Below are 17,002 nucleotides of genomic sequence, written 5' to 3'. Positions count from 1 at the left end.
ACAAAACCTTGAATAAAATTCCTTGAAATCAGGCTTCACATGAATAAACTCGGGTCCATCTGATGAATATTTGATGAACCCTGCTTTAAAAATGTTTCCAGAAGATGCAACACCTTCCCAACTTCTCTCAGTGCTGCAGCCACTTGTTTTCTTCACAGAGAAACTTTTAACTTCTCCTTTCTTGTCCTGAATCCCTTCCTACCTAATCCCCTCATTCCAAGGAAAGGGAAATATCTTTTTATAATCTCTTTTAATGCGAATATCAAAAGAGCGTTTCAAGCGCAGCGCTCAATCCTTTGAAAATATTCTAAATGTCATTTTTTTTCTGGCACGGTGTGAAAAACTACATTAACCCATGCAGAAAAGTTAGTTTATATCCACTTTTTTAAAAATCTTGACTTCAATGTTTGAGGGTCAGCCATTAAACATGGAGTAAAAAGGCCTGAATATGTTGTGTGTGGTTGATTTGTTGAGGTAAAAAGCATTAGACATCCTTGATTTTGTTTGTAAACACTTCCTTTAAAGTAAACTTATCAAATGCTTGAACAAAAGCAAACTTATATGAAACCTCTGCAAGTGTGGTCATAAGAGAATTACGAAAAATAATGTGTTGTTGTGGGTCACAGTGGGTTAATGTGAGTTGTTGCCCAACCTGAACTCGTTGAGTCCGTCCACCATGCGGCTGTAAGCCAAAGCCCTCTGGCTGGCATCAGCTGACCGCCGACTCATCTTCATGGCCTTGAAAGTGACACAACGCACATGGCTGTCAGATATTTGGCAACTAAAGCAGACAGACAAAGTTTCATGAAAGGTGGAGAGGGGGTATTTGTGAGTGGGTGGGGATGAAGAGAGGTAGGGTAAACCTGGAAGCCATCCAGAGGTCAGACAGTGCCAACCACAGACACAAGTAAACAGAACTGCAGATATACCAGGAATGACAATTGATCAGTCAATTTGACGGCTACTTATTACAAGAGCGATGGGTGTAATGTTTGCATCGAAGGACTATTTATACCCCGTTTCTAAATAGCTTCACTGACAGGCTTATTTTCACGGTGTCAACCAGAGAGCTAATCAGAAATACCGATGTACAGAAACAGGCATGAAAAGCATGAATGGCAAAGTAAGATTAGTTTCAACAATCAGTAAGCTTACCTGTTCGATGGCGCTCTTGAGTTTGTTCATGTGACTTTCAAAAAGAGGGAAGTGGGAGAAAAAGAAATCCTGGAAGCGGTTGTTCTCCTCGGCATTGGGGGACAGCATGAAGATGACCCCGATGGCGATCTTCTTCTTTCTTGCCACGCCGAGGTTTGGTCCACCGCTTTCATCGGACATGTTGAAGCTTTCCTCTACTGACCTGAAGAGGATGGGATGCAAAGAGGGACAACTTTAGTGCTTCAAGGATCAAAACCAGTAAAAATTCAACATCCTACAAATATTTCAAGTGTCTTAACTAGTGTTGTCAGGCGATTTGAAAAATTAATCTGATTAATTACAGGATTTGTAATTAATTAATCTAATTAATTGCATTTTAATCCTCAAATAAAGAATTCGAATTCTTGGACATTACAAAATTGTAGTGCATGACTAATCAGATGAATACACAAAAAAGAGATTTGTAAATCTACATTTTTTTCTCAACTGGCCGATATTAAAATGTCTGTATTTGCTACCATTGACATCTATATACGCCAATTCGATTGCAAACGTTACTGCGTCTATAGAAGTAAATTATGTTTTTCATCAAAACCCTGCTCATAAACTACTGTGGGTGAGAGCGGTGTGCTCTTTGGATGAGAGCTCAGCATGGATATGAGGAGAAGATGTGAGATGACAGAGACATAGCGAAACACTGCAAGTCAGAAAAGTTCAGGCAGCTCACGCTCCAACTGAGGATGTGTCGCGGTAGTTCAGAGAGAAAGAGCGGAGATCGTAGAGAGGAATCAAAGGATGGATAAACGAGATCAGAAAAAGTATATTTTTTCGTTTTTTTGGATCCAAAACAGGAAGAAGGACATACAAAGAAGAGAGTCCACTCTTCCTAGGTAGTTTTGGTGTTTACATAGTCAGAGAAAACAATATTATTTGGGTCTTGAAAGATCGTTCAAGATGCTTTGAAAATGACTGGCTGAGTTAATCATGTTAATTTCTTTAACTTAGTGGCTCAGCATCATTTTCTGTCAACTCATAGAGTAGAGGATCCTTAAATCTTGGCCGTTTTACTGCTGTGTTTGGTAAACAAGATGCTTTGGCGCTGCTAAACTGTGCTGCCTGAAAGTAAAGAGCACTTAAAGGCCGACAGCTGCATTTTCAGTGACAGGCCAATACGGCATCCTGTCTAGTCACAGCGACGTGTGTTTGTGTAGCTATTAGCGCATAGCTGTGTGTGTCATTTTCCCAGCTGCCTGCTGCTGGAGTCTGAGGAAGTCCTTGCAGGATAGACTTTACAAAAGCCTGACAGAGGCCCTGAACAGGGAAGAGAAATGGAGGGAGCTGAGGGTGTGGAGTTTAGGAGCAAGTTCGACAGCAAAGTCAGAGAGTTGTTATCATGTGTTTTCATCTCTTCAAAGCTGCGCTAACGAAGTTCAAAGTCATTTTTCCCTGCAGGAAGATGTTGATCTATCTTGGATTAGTGTGTGTGATGATTTAAGGCTTCTCACCATCGGGGGAAGACACCATTTTCCAGGCTGGTGGTTTGACTGCGAAGCCACCGACGCTGGTAGCTGGACGCACAGCTGCTGGTCAGGGAGGAGCCAGGAGACGGGAAGGGAGTGATCAACAGGCTGCTCAGAGAAGCTGAAGAGACAGAGGGATGGATGGGGAGACAGGGGGCAGAGGGGAAAAGGGATCAGATGGGAGAAACAGTGGGAGTTAGGAGAAAAGGGCACTAGTGAGTCAGATATCAAGTGTGTGGGGTTTCTCTGTCTGAACGACACATTGTACAAAGTCTGATCACCCCGCTATCCCCTTCTCACTCTCACAACACACAGCCTGTAATTACAGAATAGCTTTCATATGAGATCTAATATCAGCTAGCCGCTAACAGTCACATGCTGCTGTTGTTGGACAAGCTGGCTTTACACCAGACTAGCATGGTCATAACAATCTACCCCCGAGCTCACACGCCCACGCACACATGCACACAGGCTCTGATCACAGGGTTATTTACAGCCCGTGTAGTAGGCTCCGATCAATGATCACATGAGTCGTTTAGATGGTGTGTGAAGAGATAAGGCAGATATTTTCATTAAGCGAGCACGGGGGAATGTGGAGAGGAGCAGTTTTGAAACAGAGGGGTGTTGAGAAGACACACTTTTTGTGTCATAAGTGTTTGTGCGAGTGTCAGAGCTGGATAAAGATCTCTGCAGCTCCACCGCAGAGAGGAGGCGGAGGGAGCAAAGATGAGAGGACGAGTCTTGAATTAGAAGCTCATTTACTAGTAGCGGCTATTGAGAGCTGCTATATTTAATCCTCTGCATGTGATCCGGGTTTGAGCAGAAAGCACAATTCCCCTCATACCAGTCATGCCAGTGGGGCATGGTCGTGTTTGTAGAGAGGGGAGGAGGGACTAGCGGTGGGGAGGCAGATCAGGGGTCGGTTTCCATTGCACAAGGTTTTCCGGCCCCTAGAGGCCATGTAAACACCTCCACACAGTCCTCTCGCGCTGCATCATCTTCAAACTGTTGATTATGATTTGGAAGGAAGGGTGTTGGCTGTCTCATCTCGTTTGCTCGGCTTTCTCTGTCTCTTTCCGTACACACCCCAATTAGCCTCGTTGAAGATGAGTGGTTGAAATGAATGGAAAACTGTGTACATGTGTGTCTGCGTGCCTCGTCAGTGTCGCTTAGGTAGCACCAACCGGCTGTTACGTAACGGTCAACACTCTTGACCCTGAACAGTAAAGTCAAAGAAGAGTCAAACATGGTGTCCTGGCATGTTGAAAGAAAAGCTGATTAGCTTCATCTCTCATGTTTTGGGGATGACAGAGTCAAGGTTCATAACGTTTTAGAGGAAGAAGAAACTCAGAAGTTTAACACTCCTTTTTCTGACTTTGTATTTCATCTTTTCTTTTACTTCATCTTTTAAGTTTAGTAGAAATGCAAACCTGATCCAAAGCTCAGCTATAGAGCTGAAATCCAAAGTGAGTGTAGGTTAATCTCGGCTTTGCTTTCTAGTCTCATTAACCTACCTGACCTGGCGATGCCGCTGTCTCTCTCGTCGTAAAGCCCTCGGCCAGGCATGTCCATTGGGTGGCTGTGGCCTGAAACGCCAACGGAGGAGGAGAGGGAAAGTGGAGGGAAAGGAAAAAGATAGAGAGACAAATTTCAGACATAAACAGAAAGAAGAGGGAAAGTGAAAGATATCGTAGAGAAAGAAAGACAAAAAAGGACAAAATAAAAATATTTAAGACCTGCAAATAGAGGCCGTGTCATTACAAATCCAGTCAATTATCCCCTTTAACAAGTGTGTGACTTAAATCAGGAGGGAAACATTAGTAATATGCCACCAAAAGTGATAAAAATGTCTTAAATAATTGTAAAACATGAGAAAATTTTAAGATAAAATATGTTTTGGCTTCGACTTATTCCTGACGTGAGGCCACAAAAGTGAAAGCTCTGAACACAAACAGGTGTGGGACTCAATGTGACAGTGACACGGCTGTTTCTTATCGTCAGGCTCTCAGGCCACCCTTGTTTTGTCACGCCAAAAACAGGAAGTGTCACAAGCAAACCAGAGAAGCCAAACTCACTCCTGTTGTAACCTGAATGTGTTGTAACTGTACTCCATGGCTATACACAGTTTTTCTTTTACAGACACTATAATATGGATCGTGTCACTGAGTGTGTGTGTGTGTGTGTGTGTGTGATCTCTAATATCCCTTGTCAACACTTGGGGGTAAAATGGGAAAAATGTCAGTGAGGTGCGAAACCACAAAGGCAGCAATTCAGAGCGCAGTTGAGATGATTAATGAGCAAAGTCAACATGAACTTTTAGTGTTTGTGAGAATGCGCGCCACAGGCACACTGTGCTTTATGACCATACCAACATGCATAACAAACAGAGATACGCCCCGTGTCAACGCGAGGGTGTCCGAAACAGGATTGACGAACCCAGCGTTGAGTTTTAAGAGGGGTGGGGGCTGACCTGACCGTTTCTCGACAGCAATGGTCAGAGTCCCCCACCCCCGTAGAGCAAGAGAGTGAAGAAAACCACTGAATACTTCTGTGAGAGGAGCTCTGTGATAAGCAGGGTTTAATAAATGAGAGGGATTTAGTTCCTCACTCTATCTCAGTTAAAGTTGATCTTCAAATTAACAAACTTTGAATAATAAGGGTTTTTTTCTTCATTATTCTATTGATTGCACAAGTTAGCAACAGCTCTAAGTGTAAGAAAACACAAAGCTGATCAAAAAGCTCATCAAGAGAAAATTCAGTTTAGTGCTTTACAGTGACAAATGATTCAGAGGCAATAAAGTTGGTGTTATCTTATGGGGATAAAAACAAATGTTGATCTTCTGGGTTGTTAAGGAGAGGATTATAATGAGGGTGGATTTATCTGTATTTATATCAGTATTTCCCCATGGATACTCAGCACAGTGTTTCACTAAGCAGGGTTGAGACTCGCAGCTTAGGAAGTCTATCGAGAGGATGTTTGTGAACGTGTAAAGCTCAGGAAACATTAACTGCACCACTAAAAAACAGAAACACCAACAACTACAGCTAAAAGCTTCAATTTACTGCCCAAGTATCAAAGTCACTGCAAAGACAGGTCAGTGAAAGTGCAAGAGTGAAGAAGATAACAGGTCAATAAAGTGCAGCAACACTAACAAAGGAAAATAATAGCCACCTACACCAGTGAGAACCCATGCACACCTTCCCTGTGTGCACACCTGCAGGCCTGGGTCAGACAGAGCTGGCAGATGGATTTTATGGCCGTGTTTAAACGTTATTGCTCTGGGTTTGGTTGTTTCAGGTGAAACTACCATTGGTAAAACACAAAAGGGAAGGTGGCTAAAGCTCCACCTTTTTCTTTGTGTTTCACTGGGTGGTAGTTTTCATTACTGAAGTTGAGAAAGGGGTAATTATTGGGAAGCAAAATCTTCAAATAAATAAAAAAATGCATTTTTTAATCCAATTTAAATGCTCCTATCTGCCTAAATAGATAAAAAAAGTTTTTAAAATAATAATAGTAATAAAAAAAGAAATAATAATAACAATAATAGTAAAATTATAAAACATAATAAAAATGCAAATAATCATAAAAATGAAAAATAAGAAAATAAAAAACAATAACAATAAAAATGAAAATGAAAATAACCATAAAAAATAATAATAATAATAAAAATTAAAATAATAAAAATTAAAATAATAATAAAATAAAATAAAAAAATAATAGAAATGAAAATAATCATTACAATTTAAAAAAATAAAAAACACTTAGATTAAAAATGAAGATAAACATAAAAAATAAAATAATGAAAAAATCATAAAAATAAAATAATAAAAATGAAAAAAAATCATAAAATATGGTAATAAAATTTTAATAATAATAAAATTAACAAAAGAAAAATTATATAAATAAAAATTACAAATAATAATAATAATAATAATAATAATAATAATAATAATAATAATAATAATAATAATAAAATCACATAAAAATAAAAATAATTAAAATAAACCAAAACAAATTTCCCTGATTGTTTGCACAGCTTCTTTCTGACCCAAGTTATTTGCAGACGTGTTTTCATATTGCATGCTATGACTAGTGCTACCACTTCCAGTGTGAGAATCACCGCACAGGCATGCAGCCGCAGAGAGTCAGAGCCTGTACCAACGCTAGTGCTGCCCACAACTACAGCCTACACACACGCATGCAACTGGCACACATCAGTCGTGGCCAGTTTAAAGCGCCAACCTGAAAAGAAAGATGCGCTCTTGATGAGGCGCAGAGGGCCCTGTTCAGAGAAGGCCCGTCGAGGGCTGCAGAGCTGAGAAAATCCTGCGCAGCATGAACAAAAAACATGGAAAAGAAGGAAGGGAGGAAGAGGGAAAAAGACAAAAAAACATGAACCATGGTTAGTGAATGAGTACGGAGGAAAGCTGGTTGCCTCCTGTTGTCAGAATATTTTATAGTTAACAATTAAGTGACTGGAGGGTTTTTTAGTCTGAAATGAAATAATAACCAACATCTGTTAGCTCAGTCAGACAGACATATAGACAAAAAGGCTGGTATCACTCACAGAAAACACAATCAATCCAATTTCAAAAGATTTTTCAAATTTATTTCATGAAATAGTTTGCTTTTTCTGTGAGGATGACGCAGAGAAAATTCACATAAGCACGGAAAATGCCCAGTTCTTTGTGTGTCTGTGTGTGAAAATAACCTCCTTCATCGGAAAAAGAACTTATCAGAGATTCATCAAAAGTAATGAGCTCAGTCATCATGAGTTTCTGGGAAGCACTAAATGACTCACAGCAGAGTTAAACTGCTTCAAAAAAAAAGCACTTCAAAGCCTGGGTAAAATTTATCTCCAACTGCTCATGAGGTTATTGAAGAGAGGTGATAAATAAAGGAGAGCTATCCTGTCTGGTTTTCATTCAAACAGGAATGTTAAAATAAAAAAGAAGCTCTCTCCAGAATCTCAGCTCTCTTTACGAAACAAAAAGGTCAAATTAAAGCTGCATTTGGGTTTAGATTAACTCTGAAGTTAAGTCTTTGAATCTCTTGGTAGCTGGGTACAATAAGTACAAACATTTATTTAGAACTATCTCAAATTAAAATCCACAAATGAATAGAAAGTTGAGTGTTATTGTTGTATTACAGGGTTTCTGTGGTTACCTATGTTACCGAGGAGACTGCTGGCCCCTGTGTTTTGATCTGGCCTCAGGGTGTTGCTGTCCTGACCAATGAACTCAAGGCTGTCCTGTAACCTGCAGGGGGATGAAACAAGCCTGGTTATGTAATTAAATAACACCTAAACAAAGAGACATCAGACTTTAAGGGAGACAACATTTGTGTTTAAGCATGTTGAGAAAAATCAGGACAGATTTGGAGCCACGATGAGACGAGAGGGATTTGCATACAGAAGAAACTGCTGAGGGAATCAGAGCATGGAGTGGGTGTGTTTGTAATGATAAGTGTGTGTTTGTGCTTACGTGTTGAGGCTGCCGTATACACTGCCTCCCGTCCTGGCAGTGAACACCTTACTCAGCATCAGCTGAGGTGGTGACCTGATATGACAACAGCGAAAGAACAAAGATCATCAGCTCGGGTGCATGTTGGTGCATCTGTCACGTACGTCCTCATTCGAGTCTCTACTTTCTATTTCATTGAAAACTTATCTTCTTATCTCTCTGACTCATTCTCTATATAATTACTTACCCTTCCTGCCCCACATTGGAGGTTTGACAAATTGTTTTAGCTAGCTGAATCAAACTTGCCTAATTTTCTCTTCACGCTATGGATTTTAAAGATGTTAAGTCATCAAATCTAAAAACATAAACACTCTGGGATCAGCTGTCATCTCCGTTCTCACCTGATCTGGTGGATTTTAAGAGTGGAGCCTTTGTAGCTCATAGCCACAGAGCCAAACATCATCTCTCCCAGCATCTGCACGTCAGACGAACACCTTGGACCCTGAAGGGGGAGCACAAGTTTTCAGCTAACATGAGCAGTTTGTGTGCCAACTTTTGTCTGCTGCATATGCACTTCAGTTGGGGAGTGTGTAGTTTAATTTTGCATGCATGTTTCAGATGTGTGTTACCTGGAAGCGAAGGCCCTGCTCCTTGGTTTCCTTGGTTTCAGAGGCGCAGGAGGAAGAGCTGTCCAGGGAACTGCTGCTGCCTCCTGTAGGCCGGAGCTGACAGCATTTCCCGAACATCTTCACCTGGCCCTCAGTGCTCTACAGGAGGAAACAGACTTGTTTTAATCAGGGATGCACATGCTCATCCAGCTTTCATGTAGGATTTCTCTTTTTGATTTTTTTTGTTTGAAAGCAATCATCATAAATAAATGCTGTGTCTTTTTCTATACTTTATTTTTGTTGTTTTTTCCCAGATAAAGCACAATAGGTCATAAATACATCCTTATGTCACAATAGTAAAAAAAAAATACAGTCAGTTTATACAATAGTGGTTCAATTCTTCGGTGTCATATACACAATCCATTTTTCCCAGTTTTGCAAAAAAGTTTCTGCTCTTAGGTTTAGTGAGAACATTAATCTTTCCAAACCTTCATTTTGAGACACAATATTGATCCAGTCAGTCTTTGTTAAGGGATCAAGTTGCAACCATTTGCATGTTACAGCTTTTTTACTAGCTGCTAAAAAAAATCTTTAATAGGTACTTATCTTTTTTTGATAAATGGGTAGGGATGTAACCAAGATAGATTGTGGAAAATGAGGAGTCAATCCCAGCATCAAAAATGTCTTTTAATGTCCAAGTTACTTAACCTTGCAGAGCAGATGGACCTGCCTGATTCAGTTTCTGAAATCCTGCAGGTCCATCTTGCCAGGCTCCAATGACCAATCAGGGAAGAGAGGCGGGAGCTGTGGGAGCAGACGTGACGTCAGCAGACTTTCGTACTTGTCAGCGTTCCTTTGATTCTTAAGTTAAATTTATAAAAACGGAAGCAGTCGTCTAACGCCTTTTTCACTGCTGTTTCTCGTGATTCAGTAGTTGTTCATCTATTGTTTCTCAGAAGTATCGGCTCACATAAGCTACGTCATACCGTGGCTCGATGTGGATTGGTCCGTGGGGAGTGTGTTAATCAGAACGGTCGTCCAATCACCAGCTGCAGATTTTTTTTAAAGTCCCGCCTCTGAAAACAAATCGGAGGAGCTGCTTCCCAGATGGACTAGTGAAATATTTCCGTGGCGGATATATGAAACTGTTCGTCTGGTGTGTCAGGGTACAAGTTACTTCCCCCAGGTAAAATTTCCTCCACATAGACTCCTACCAACCCCGCTGTTTGGTTATCTTTCTTTTTTGGTGTCATAAGGTACCTGATTACATAAAAATACAGTTTCGTTTGGTGCCGATTGCCTTAATTTTGGGGGATTGGTGATGGGCCCATCCTTACATATGAAACTGATCTTATTTACCTCCACAAAGGTCTGACAGCCATTGTTGCTTTTTGCTCTGAGACCTAAAACTCAGGACACTTTATTGGTTGTTTAAGTTAAAACATAAAGATTTTATTGTTTCAAGGATATTTTTAATGATTTTTAAATAAAGTATGATTAAAACATTGAAGGTATATGCTGTCAGTTGTAAAAAATAAAAATAAAAATCGGTATTAGCCAAAATCGATATCTGCAGGTCAGGCTTTTTAAAGATCGGTGATCGGTGATTGGCCTTATCGGCTTATTTGCACAAGAAATTAATGTTACAAACAAATGTGATATGGGTATGTACCATAATACAATATGCTGCTCCCAATACAGAAGACAGTTGATGATCTCTGCAATCTTATGTGCAGAAAAAACATTGGTATGTGCTAAATGAGTTGTCAAATATTGGCAAATCAGATATTGGCAAAAAATCCAATATAGTTTTAATGTGGTTTAAGTTTAAATGATCTTCCTAATACATTTGTAACCTTTTTAAATAATACATCAGTGTATACATGCTATCATAAATAGTTTATGCCCAAACATCAGAAGTGTAATGCAACAACTAATGCGTGATGGAGCCTTTGATTTTTTTTGTGAACTGCTCCTTTAACAGCTGCAGACATTTTTCTCATAGTTAATAGAAGGTTTGTTTGAATTTGTGTGACAAAAGTGGATTAATATTCTAAAATATAGCAAAAAGGTTTATATTAAAGTTGTGTTTCAATTTCAAAGACCTTTGCTGATATAAATAATGAAAAAAAGCACATTTCTCCGGGACGGCTAAACGCTCTGACAAACGTTTTTTAAAGGTCAGAATTTTCAGGCAGAAAAACACAGGAACTGAACTCAGGAGCACTTGTGTAAACAGCAAACTAAAAGCAATGTGAGCTCAATCAGTCTGTGTCATGTGCCTTCTTAACTTGGCAGACTATTCAAGAGGAATGCATTTGGGAGGGCAGGGAGCAGAGGGGGAGGGTGTGTGTGTGTGTGTGTGTGTTTCTGTGTGTGTGTGTGTTTGTCAGAGAGTTTAGCTCGTTCTCTGGTAATGGTTCACTTGAAACCACTGTCGCTGCCAATATAAAGGAGGGAAACTCAGAGGGAAACAAACACAAAGGAGAAACAGAGGAATGAAAGTGAACACACGTGAACGCTGCGGACATGTGTGTAGCTTGTGCGTCCGTCTGCTGTTGCTTTGCAGGAATATGATTGGTTTTTGTTGCACGTAGCGTATCCAGCCAAGCCAACTCTGAGGGAGTGTGTTTTTCTGTGTGTACAAGGGTGTGTGTGTCCACTGCAGTGCAGTGTGAGGTGTGTACACAGAGGCCAGCAGCATGTGACTGCCAGTCATATGACTCTCTCTGGAACTCGTGAGCAGGCAGCGCTGCAATCATCCCCTCCCTCCTGCTTTTCTCTCTGCCTCCTCTTTCAACTTCATCCCTCTCTGGTTCCTGCAGTTTTCTAACTCACCTTAAACAAACATAAAACCCCAGCTTTCTCCTCCTTCTTGTGCCTTTTTGTCACCTTGTTCCTCTAATCCTGCTGGTGATCACTCTATAATCAACTCCTCTGAGTGGGAGAAAAATAAAACAGCCATCACGTCATGTGATAGAAGTCAAACAGAGGCTGGCAACGCTCTAACGTTGCAGAATGCACCAAAAATATTGACATCGGCCCAGGCAGCATGTGCACACATGCAAACACACACACTCACTGCGCTAAATCCTCTTACTGCATTCATTATTCTGTGGTTTTTAAAGAGCTCGCTTCAAAGCAACACTGAGTATCAATTGCATAACTCATTTAACTGCTCCTCTACATCCTATAATACAAAAGCTGTGCAAATAGACAGTCTAATTTTCAATGTCAGAGCGTCATGTGATAGCAGCGGAGTGTTCACAGAGATGGCGAGGTTATGAACTCGAAGGTGAGATCAGGTAAGGAAGGTTACTCTTGGTCAAGATGCAAAAGAAATACTGAAACGAAAAAAAGTGAAAGAAGGTCTGAAGCAACGTCGTAATTAAGGAGTCAAGAGGGACGGGGCGGTGTAGGGAAAGAGCTCGGAGAAAATATGAGACACTGCAAAGAAAGCAGCCAGAAAAGGGATCGAGGTTACGAAAGATCAAGAGGGAATTTGATTTTGAAGAGAGAATGGGAGGATTAAATAACTTACAGAAAGACAGACAGTGACTTTTTTAAGATTTTTCAGAGATAATCTAGAAAAGATACAGATAATCAGATGAATATTCTGGGACAGTGAATAGAAATAAAACGGAAAGAGAAAAGAAAAAGGTAGGAAATTTAATACGGGTGCATTCAGAGCAAAGACTGAGTAAGACTGGGGGAGAAAAAGAAAGACGCAGGGTGAGTGACAGGGCTGTCATGTGAGGATGAAAGAATGCTGCTTACACATGGGCTGTCAGCTGAGGCTATTATTACTGAGATAAGAACACCAGAACAAACCGGTCTGGGTCAGACACAAACACACAGAGGCGGTATGAAAATATTAGGCATGTCATTAAATAATTAAAACAGGGGAAAAATGTGGTGACAGTGCGTCAGAGTACGTTTAAAAACTCAGCTAGGCAGGAGCAGGAAGGGAGAAGCATGTAAGTGATAGTCAAAACACATAAAACTGTGAAATCAATGGAAACAGCTCGATAAAGACTGCTACGCTCAGTGTAGTAAAGTCCTTTTTATCTTCATGTGTCAGTAACTGAAATAGGTTTGTTGACAATAAACCAACAGTGAGTGTCATGCGCGCAGTGACACACAGTTACCTGTTTGACACGCTGTCAGCATTAAAGGCTCATATCTGCCTTCAGGACACCCTCGCCCTGGAAAACTGGTCATATGATCTTTTTGATTTTTGGCATTCATTGAGAGCTGAGCTTTTTCTTTCAAACCAAACAGATTTATTTTTGCATGAATTAATTCTGCTTTTATTTTTGTTTATTATTACTTTTTGTGTGTGTTTTGTCAGGTGTTGAGTTAACGTTTTGTGAGAGACATGAATTTTCTTCTTTCTGCTCTTTTTCATTCATTTCTGATTTTTTTATGTTAAAACTGCAAGTATTTTTTATATAACACCATATAAACTACTTACTGAATCAACATAGATCTGTTGAATATCACTAATGTGAATAAAATTCAAACCCTACAAGTGCAACACTCTCTCCTTTCAGTCTACAAAAATGTACCTTTTCCTCTCCATTTTTCAAATATGAAATAAAAACACTTGTTTTAAAAAACCTAAACTGTTCAAAAACACATTCTGCCTCTAACTCTTGATGTCTGTGCTTTATGCTTTTCGCAGTTTGGCAGCGAGGCATCCTGTTGGATAAGCAGGATAAGGTGCAGCCTGTGTCCTCTAAACATCATGAAACAATCACATGACACTGTGGCATGTCACACCTCTCTGACTGTCTCTGCCTTTTTCTTTTTTTTTTTTTTTTGGCTCGTGTCGGTCTCTCTGATCTTGCCTTTGCTCAAACCATATTCTAAAAATCAAACGCTTTGTAAAAGCAGCTTTGGACTGAGTTAAACAAAAAATATTAAAGTGAAAAAGAAGGTAATCTGTACATTTTTATTCCTATCTTACTGACAAATTCAACCACTTTCCTTTCACTATCAACCACAAACCAAGAATGGATCTTCCACAAATAATAAAACAAACATTGGACTCACAGTTATGGGGGTTTCCTCCGTGCCCCTCTTCTTGGCGTTGGAGTCAAAGAGGACATTTCTGCCGCGCCTCTCGCAGTCCTGATACACTATCAGCCTGATCTGACTGGGCTCCAGCTGGGGGACTGGCCAGCTACATGGAAGAAAGGAAGGAGAGAGAAGAGGGATTATAGCACATGAGGACAGAAAACAAAAGTGACGAAGAAGACGACGACGAATATGAAGCAGCAGAAATCAGGGAGAAAAGGAAGAGCTGTAAACACATATCAAATATCCTTCAAACTGATTCTTGTTTGTTTTGCTTTTTGTTATCACTCATTAAGAGACACTTGTGTTTTTCAGCCCTGACTTTCACCGACTCTTCTGATATCTCTTCTCAGCGTTATCAGACATCCAGGCACAGAAGGGTTAATACAGATAATCCCCAAACTCCACTCACTTCTCAGCCCTTTTTGTTTCCTTATCCAGAGGATATTTACTTATGACTTACATATATCGCTTGCAGCTCCTGACGACTCTACATTCATAAAGTTACACGTGAGACAGCCATGCAGTACGACCAGTCTTTAGCTTTGCTAACGTCGAGGAGCTCTGTTACGAGTGATGTAGCAGAGAAAAAGGCCTCGTGATATCTATTGTTCCTCAGATGAGTTTTTAAATAAACAGAGAGTGGATTTTTTTCAAAGCGAATAATTAGAAAAAAAAATGCCTATAGGTAAAGAGAGTAGGGATGTGCCAATCCAATACACTCATTGGTATTGGCGCCAGTCATAGCTATTTGTGGAGGATCAGATCGTGTCATCTGTTGTAAATCAAACCACGTTGCAAACACACACGTCGGCTGTGTAAAACTACTTCTCTTTAGAAAGCAATAGGGCTGGGACGATGTGCTATTCTCACATCAATTCTTTAACGATTTTGGGGGTGCCGATTCGATTTTTAATTGCTATTCTTCGATATTTACTATTTTGGGGATTTTTAGTTTGCTATTTTTAAACCAAACATGTGAAAAAGTTACATGATGGGAGCCATATTTTTACAAAAATGCACATCACGTGAGTCAGAGAGCAACATTTCACCCTCTGCTGGAGAAAAGTGGAAACTTTTTTCCAATCCAGTTTATAAACAAAGACTGAAATAAAGAATTTGAATTTGAAAAAAAAGACCTTTTGGCAAATAATCCTGATTTTGATGTTGTTAAATAAAAATTCCTGGTTAGGGATGCACCGATCCAGCTTTTCCTGTCCCGATTGATACCAATACCTGGGCTCTGGGTTAGAGATGGGCCGATACACTTTTTTCTATTTTGATCTGATCCGATCTAATAAAATGTAATTGATCCATACCGATACAGTAGGCAACATAGTAAAGCATAAAACAAACAAAAAAATCTCAATTTCAAGCCATTTATTAAAAAGCGTTGCAACAACCTGAGTGCAATATGTACTTGCATGGTATAGGGATGCACTGATCTAACTTTTCTGGTTCCAATACTGATGCTTTGGGTATCAGTCCATACTGATACTGATTCAATACCAGTGTTAAGTAATAACCTGCATGTTCTACTGTGGGATAAGACTGGTAATGTTTTAGGTAAAAGGCTAAAAATGAGTAAAGGGAAAAACCAAAGTAAATATCTATCTAAGCTATAGAATATTCAAATGTTTAGCACTATTATACCCTGTAGACTGATAATGCAGCAAAAAAATTGTATCAATGGTAATATTTTAAATCAAGTAGCCAAGAGTGCCAGTGAAAAAAAAGGCATGGAGCTGTTTGCCTGGATCGGCACTATGGATCGGCCCCTTTCCCACCAATACCAATCCAGCTTTGAGGGGCACCGATACCCAATACCCGATACCCGATACCCCATACCCCATACCCGATCGGTGCATCCCTGCTCTGGGTATCGACTGATAATGATCCTGATCCGATACCAGTATTAAATAATCACCTGCATGCTCTTCTGTGGGATAATACTAGTAATGTTTTGAGTAAAAGACAAAAATGAGTAAATATGGAATTACTTAAGTCAATATTTTTTTACACTATAAGTGTTTAAATGTTTGGTTTGGTTAAAAAATGCTTCAGAATTGACTGAGATAACTATTTGATTGTAACATTTTATACCTTGCAGACTAAATATTGGATCGGTGCCGATACCCGACACCAGGATTGGAATTGGAGCATCTCTAATCCTGATATATCTTATTCTGATTTTTTTCTTCCACCCCTAGAAAGCGATGATATCAAAACAGCGTCTTGCTACATTTGTTAAGTGAGTGTTCCTCAGAAAGGTACCAAAGGGGCTCACTATAATACAACAATTATGATTCGTTACTAAAAACAGAATCATCCAATGGAGTGAGGGATTTATCAGAGACAGGTATCGATATTGGCAAAACATATGAAAAAATCTGATTGGAAGTGAAAAAATCTGTATCAGGGCATCATTTAAAGACAGTCAGGGGAGTGATCACGGGAGCAAAAGAAACCACAAAGCCAGTTCAGACCCCTATAACAGCAACCTATGGTTTCATTCAGCTTATCTTCTCACAGCTGGCTGTCACAGAGCTATTGTTGCATATTTACACCTGTCCAGGCTAACAGCATGCCTCACCCAGCTCTGGCAATCCCCTTTAGCTCCTGGGGTATGACAGTGCCCTGTGTGATTTATTGGAGGCTGTAAAAATGACAGGGAATTGGATCGACAGATAGTCAGTCGAGGATTTGATGGATAGACAGGTCAGGCAGATGGATACGGAGCCAGAGCTAAACATAGCCTTTTATTGGTGGATGGGGAGCGTCCCTAAACACAAGTGTTTATAATAAATGGGTTTATGAGGAGGGGTGGAAAAGGAACAGTTAAGTCCGATTCACTTGCCAGCGAAATAGCAGACATAAGGCCATATTTTAAAAACAGCACATCAGTTGTTGGTCGGTAAGCCTTGGCAAAGCAGGAAAGTCTGTTCAGGGAAAGTTTACATGGAAGCAGCTTTTTACCAAACACAGGTGGTACTTCTCAGGAAATCTTAAAGCACGGTTTCAGCGAGCTGCCCCACTTTCTCTACACAGAAAAATCTTCAGCGTTCAATCTTGTTGTATCCAACTTGATTTTTACTTGCCAGAAGAACTGCCTTCCAGTATGGACCAAAACCACCATCTGAATATAAATGAGGCTCTGTGGGCATCCAAGTGAAGGAG

The 17,002-nt window shown here is 40.0% G+C and overlaps 1 protein-coding gene across 3 annotated transcripts in view; it reads right to left on the bottom strand.

The window, feature by feature from the left end:
• Window positions 1-17,002, bottom strand: part of fnip1 (folliculin interacting protein 1) — a 49,788-nt gene that overhangs the window by 14,601 nt on the left and 18,185 nt on the right. For 2 of the 3 annotated variants that reach the window (XM_074672528.1, XM_074672529.1), the window contains exons 2-11: window positions 13,802-13,931; window positions 8,768-8,905; window positions 8,540-8,640; window positions 8,160-8,234; window positions 7,843-7,934; window positions 6,919-7,002; window positions 4,190-4,261; window positions 2,661-2,796; window positions 1,156-1,357; window positions 653-738 (exon numbers count right to left, since the gene is read on the bottom strand). In XM_074672528.1, coding sequence (XP_074528629.1) covers window positions 653-738; window positions 1,156-1,357; window positions 2,661-2,796; window positions 4,190-4,261; window positions 6,919-7,002; window positions 7,843-7,934; window positions 8,160-8,234; window positions 8,540-8,640; window positions 8,768-8,905; window positions 13,802-13,931 — 1,116 coding nt within the window. The remainder of the gene's footprint in view (window positions 1-652; window positions 739-1,155; window positions 1,358-2,660; window positions 2,797-4,189; window positions 4,262-6,918; window positions 7,003-7,842; window positions 7,935-8,159; window positions 8,235-8,539; window positions 8,641-8,767; window positions 8,906-13,801; window positions 13,932-17,002) is intronic. The other variant, XM_074672530.1, reaches the window with a different exon arrangement.

The sequence above is a fragment of the Halichoeres trimaculatus genome, unplaced genomic scaffold (assembly GCF_033239565.1).
Source record: "Halichoeres trimaculatus isolate MK-OKI-2021-1 unplaced genomic scaffold, fHalTri1.1 fHalTri1_scaffold_6, whole genome shotgun sequence".
Taxonomy (NCBI): domain Eukaryota; kingdom Metazoa; phylum Chordata; class Actinopteri; order Labriformes; family Labridae; genus Halichoeres; species Halichoeres trimaculatus.
This window is presented reverse-complemented; position numbering and strand designations above follow the sequence as displayed.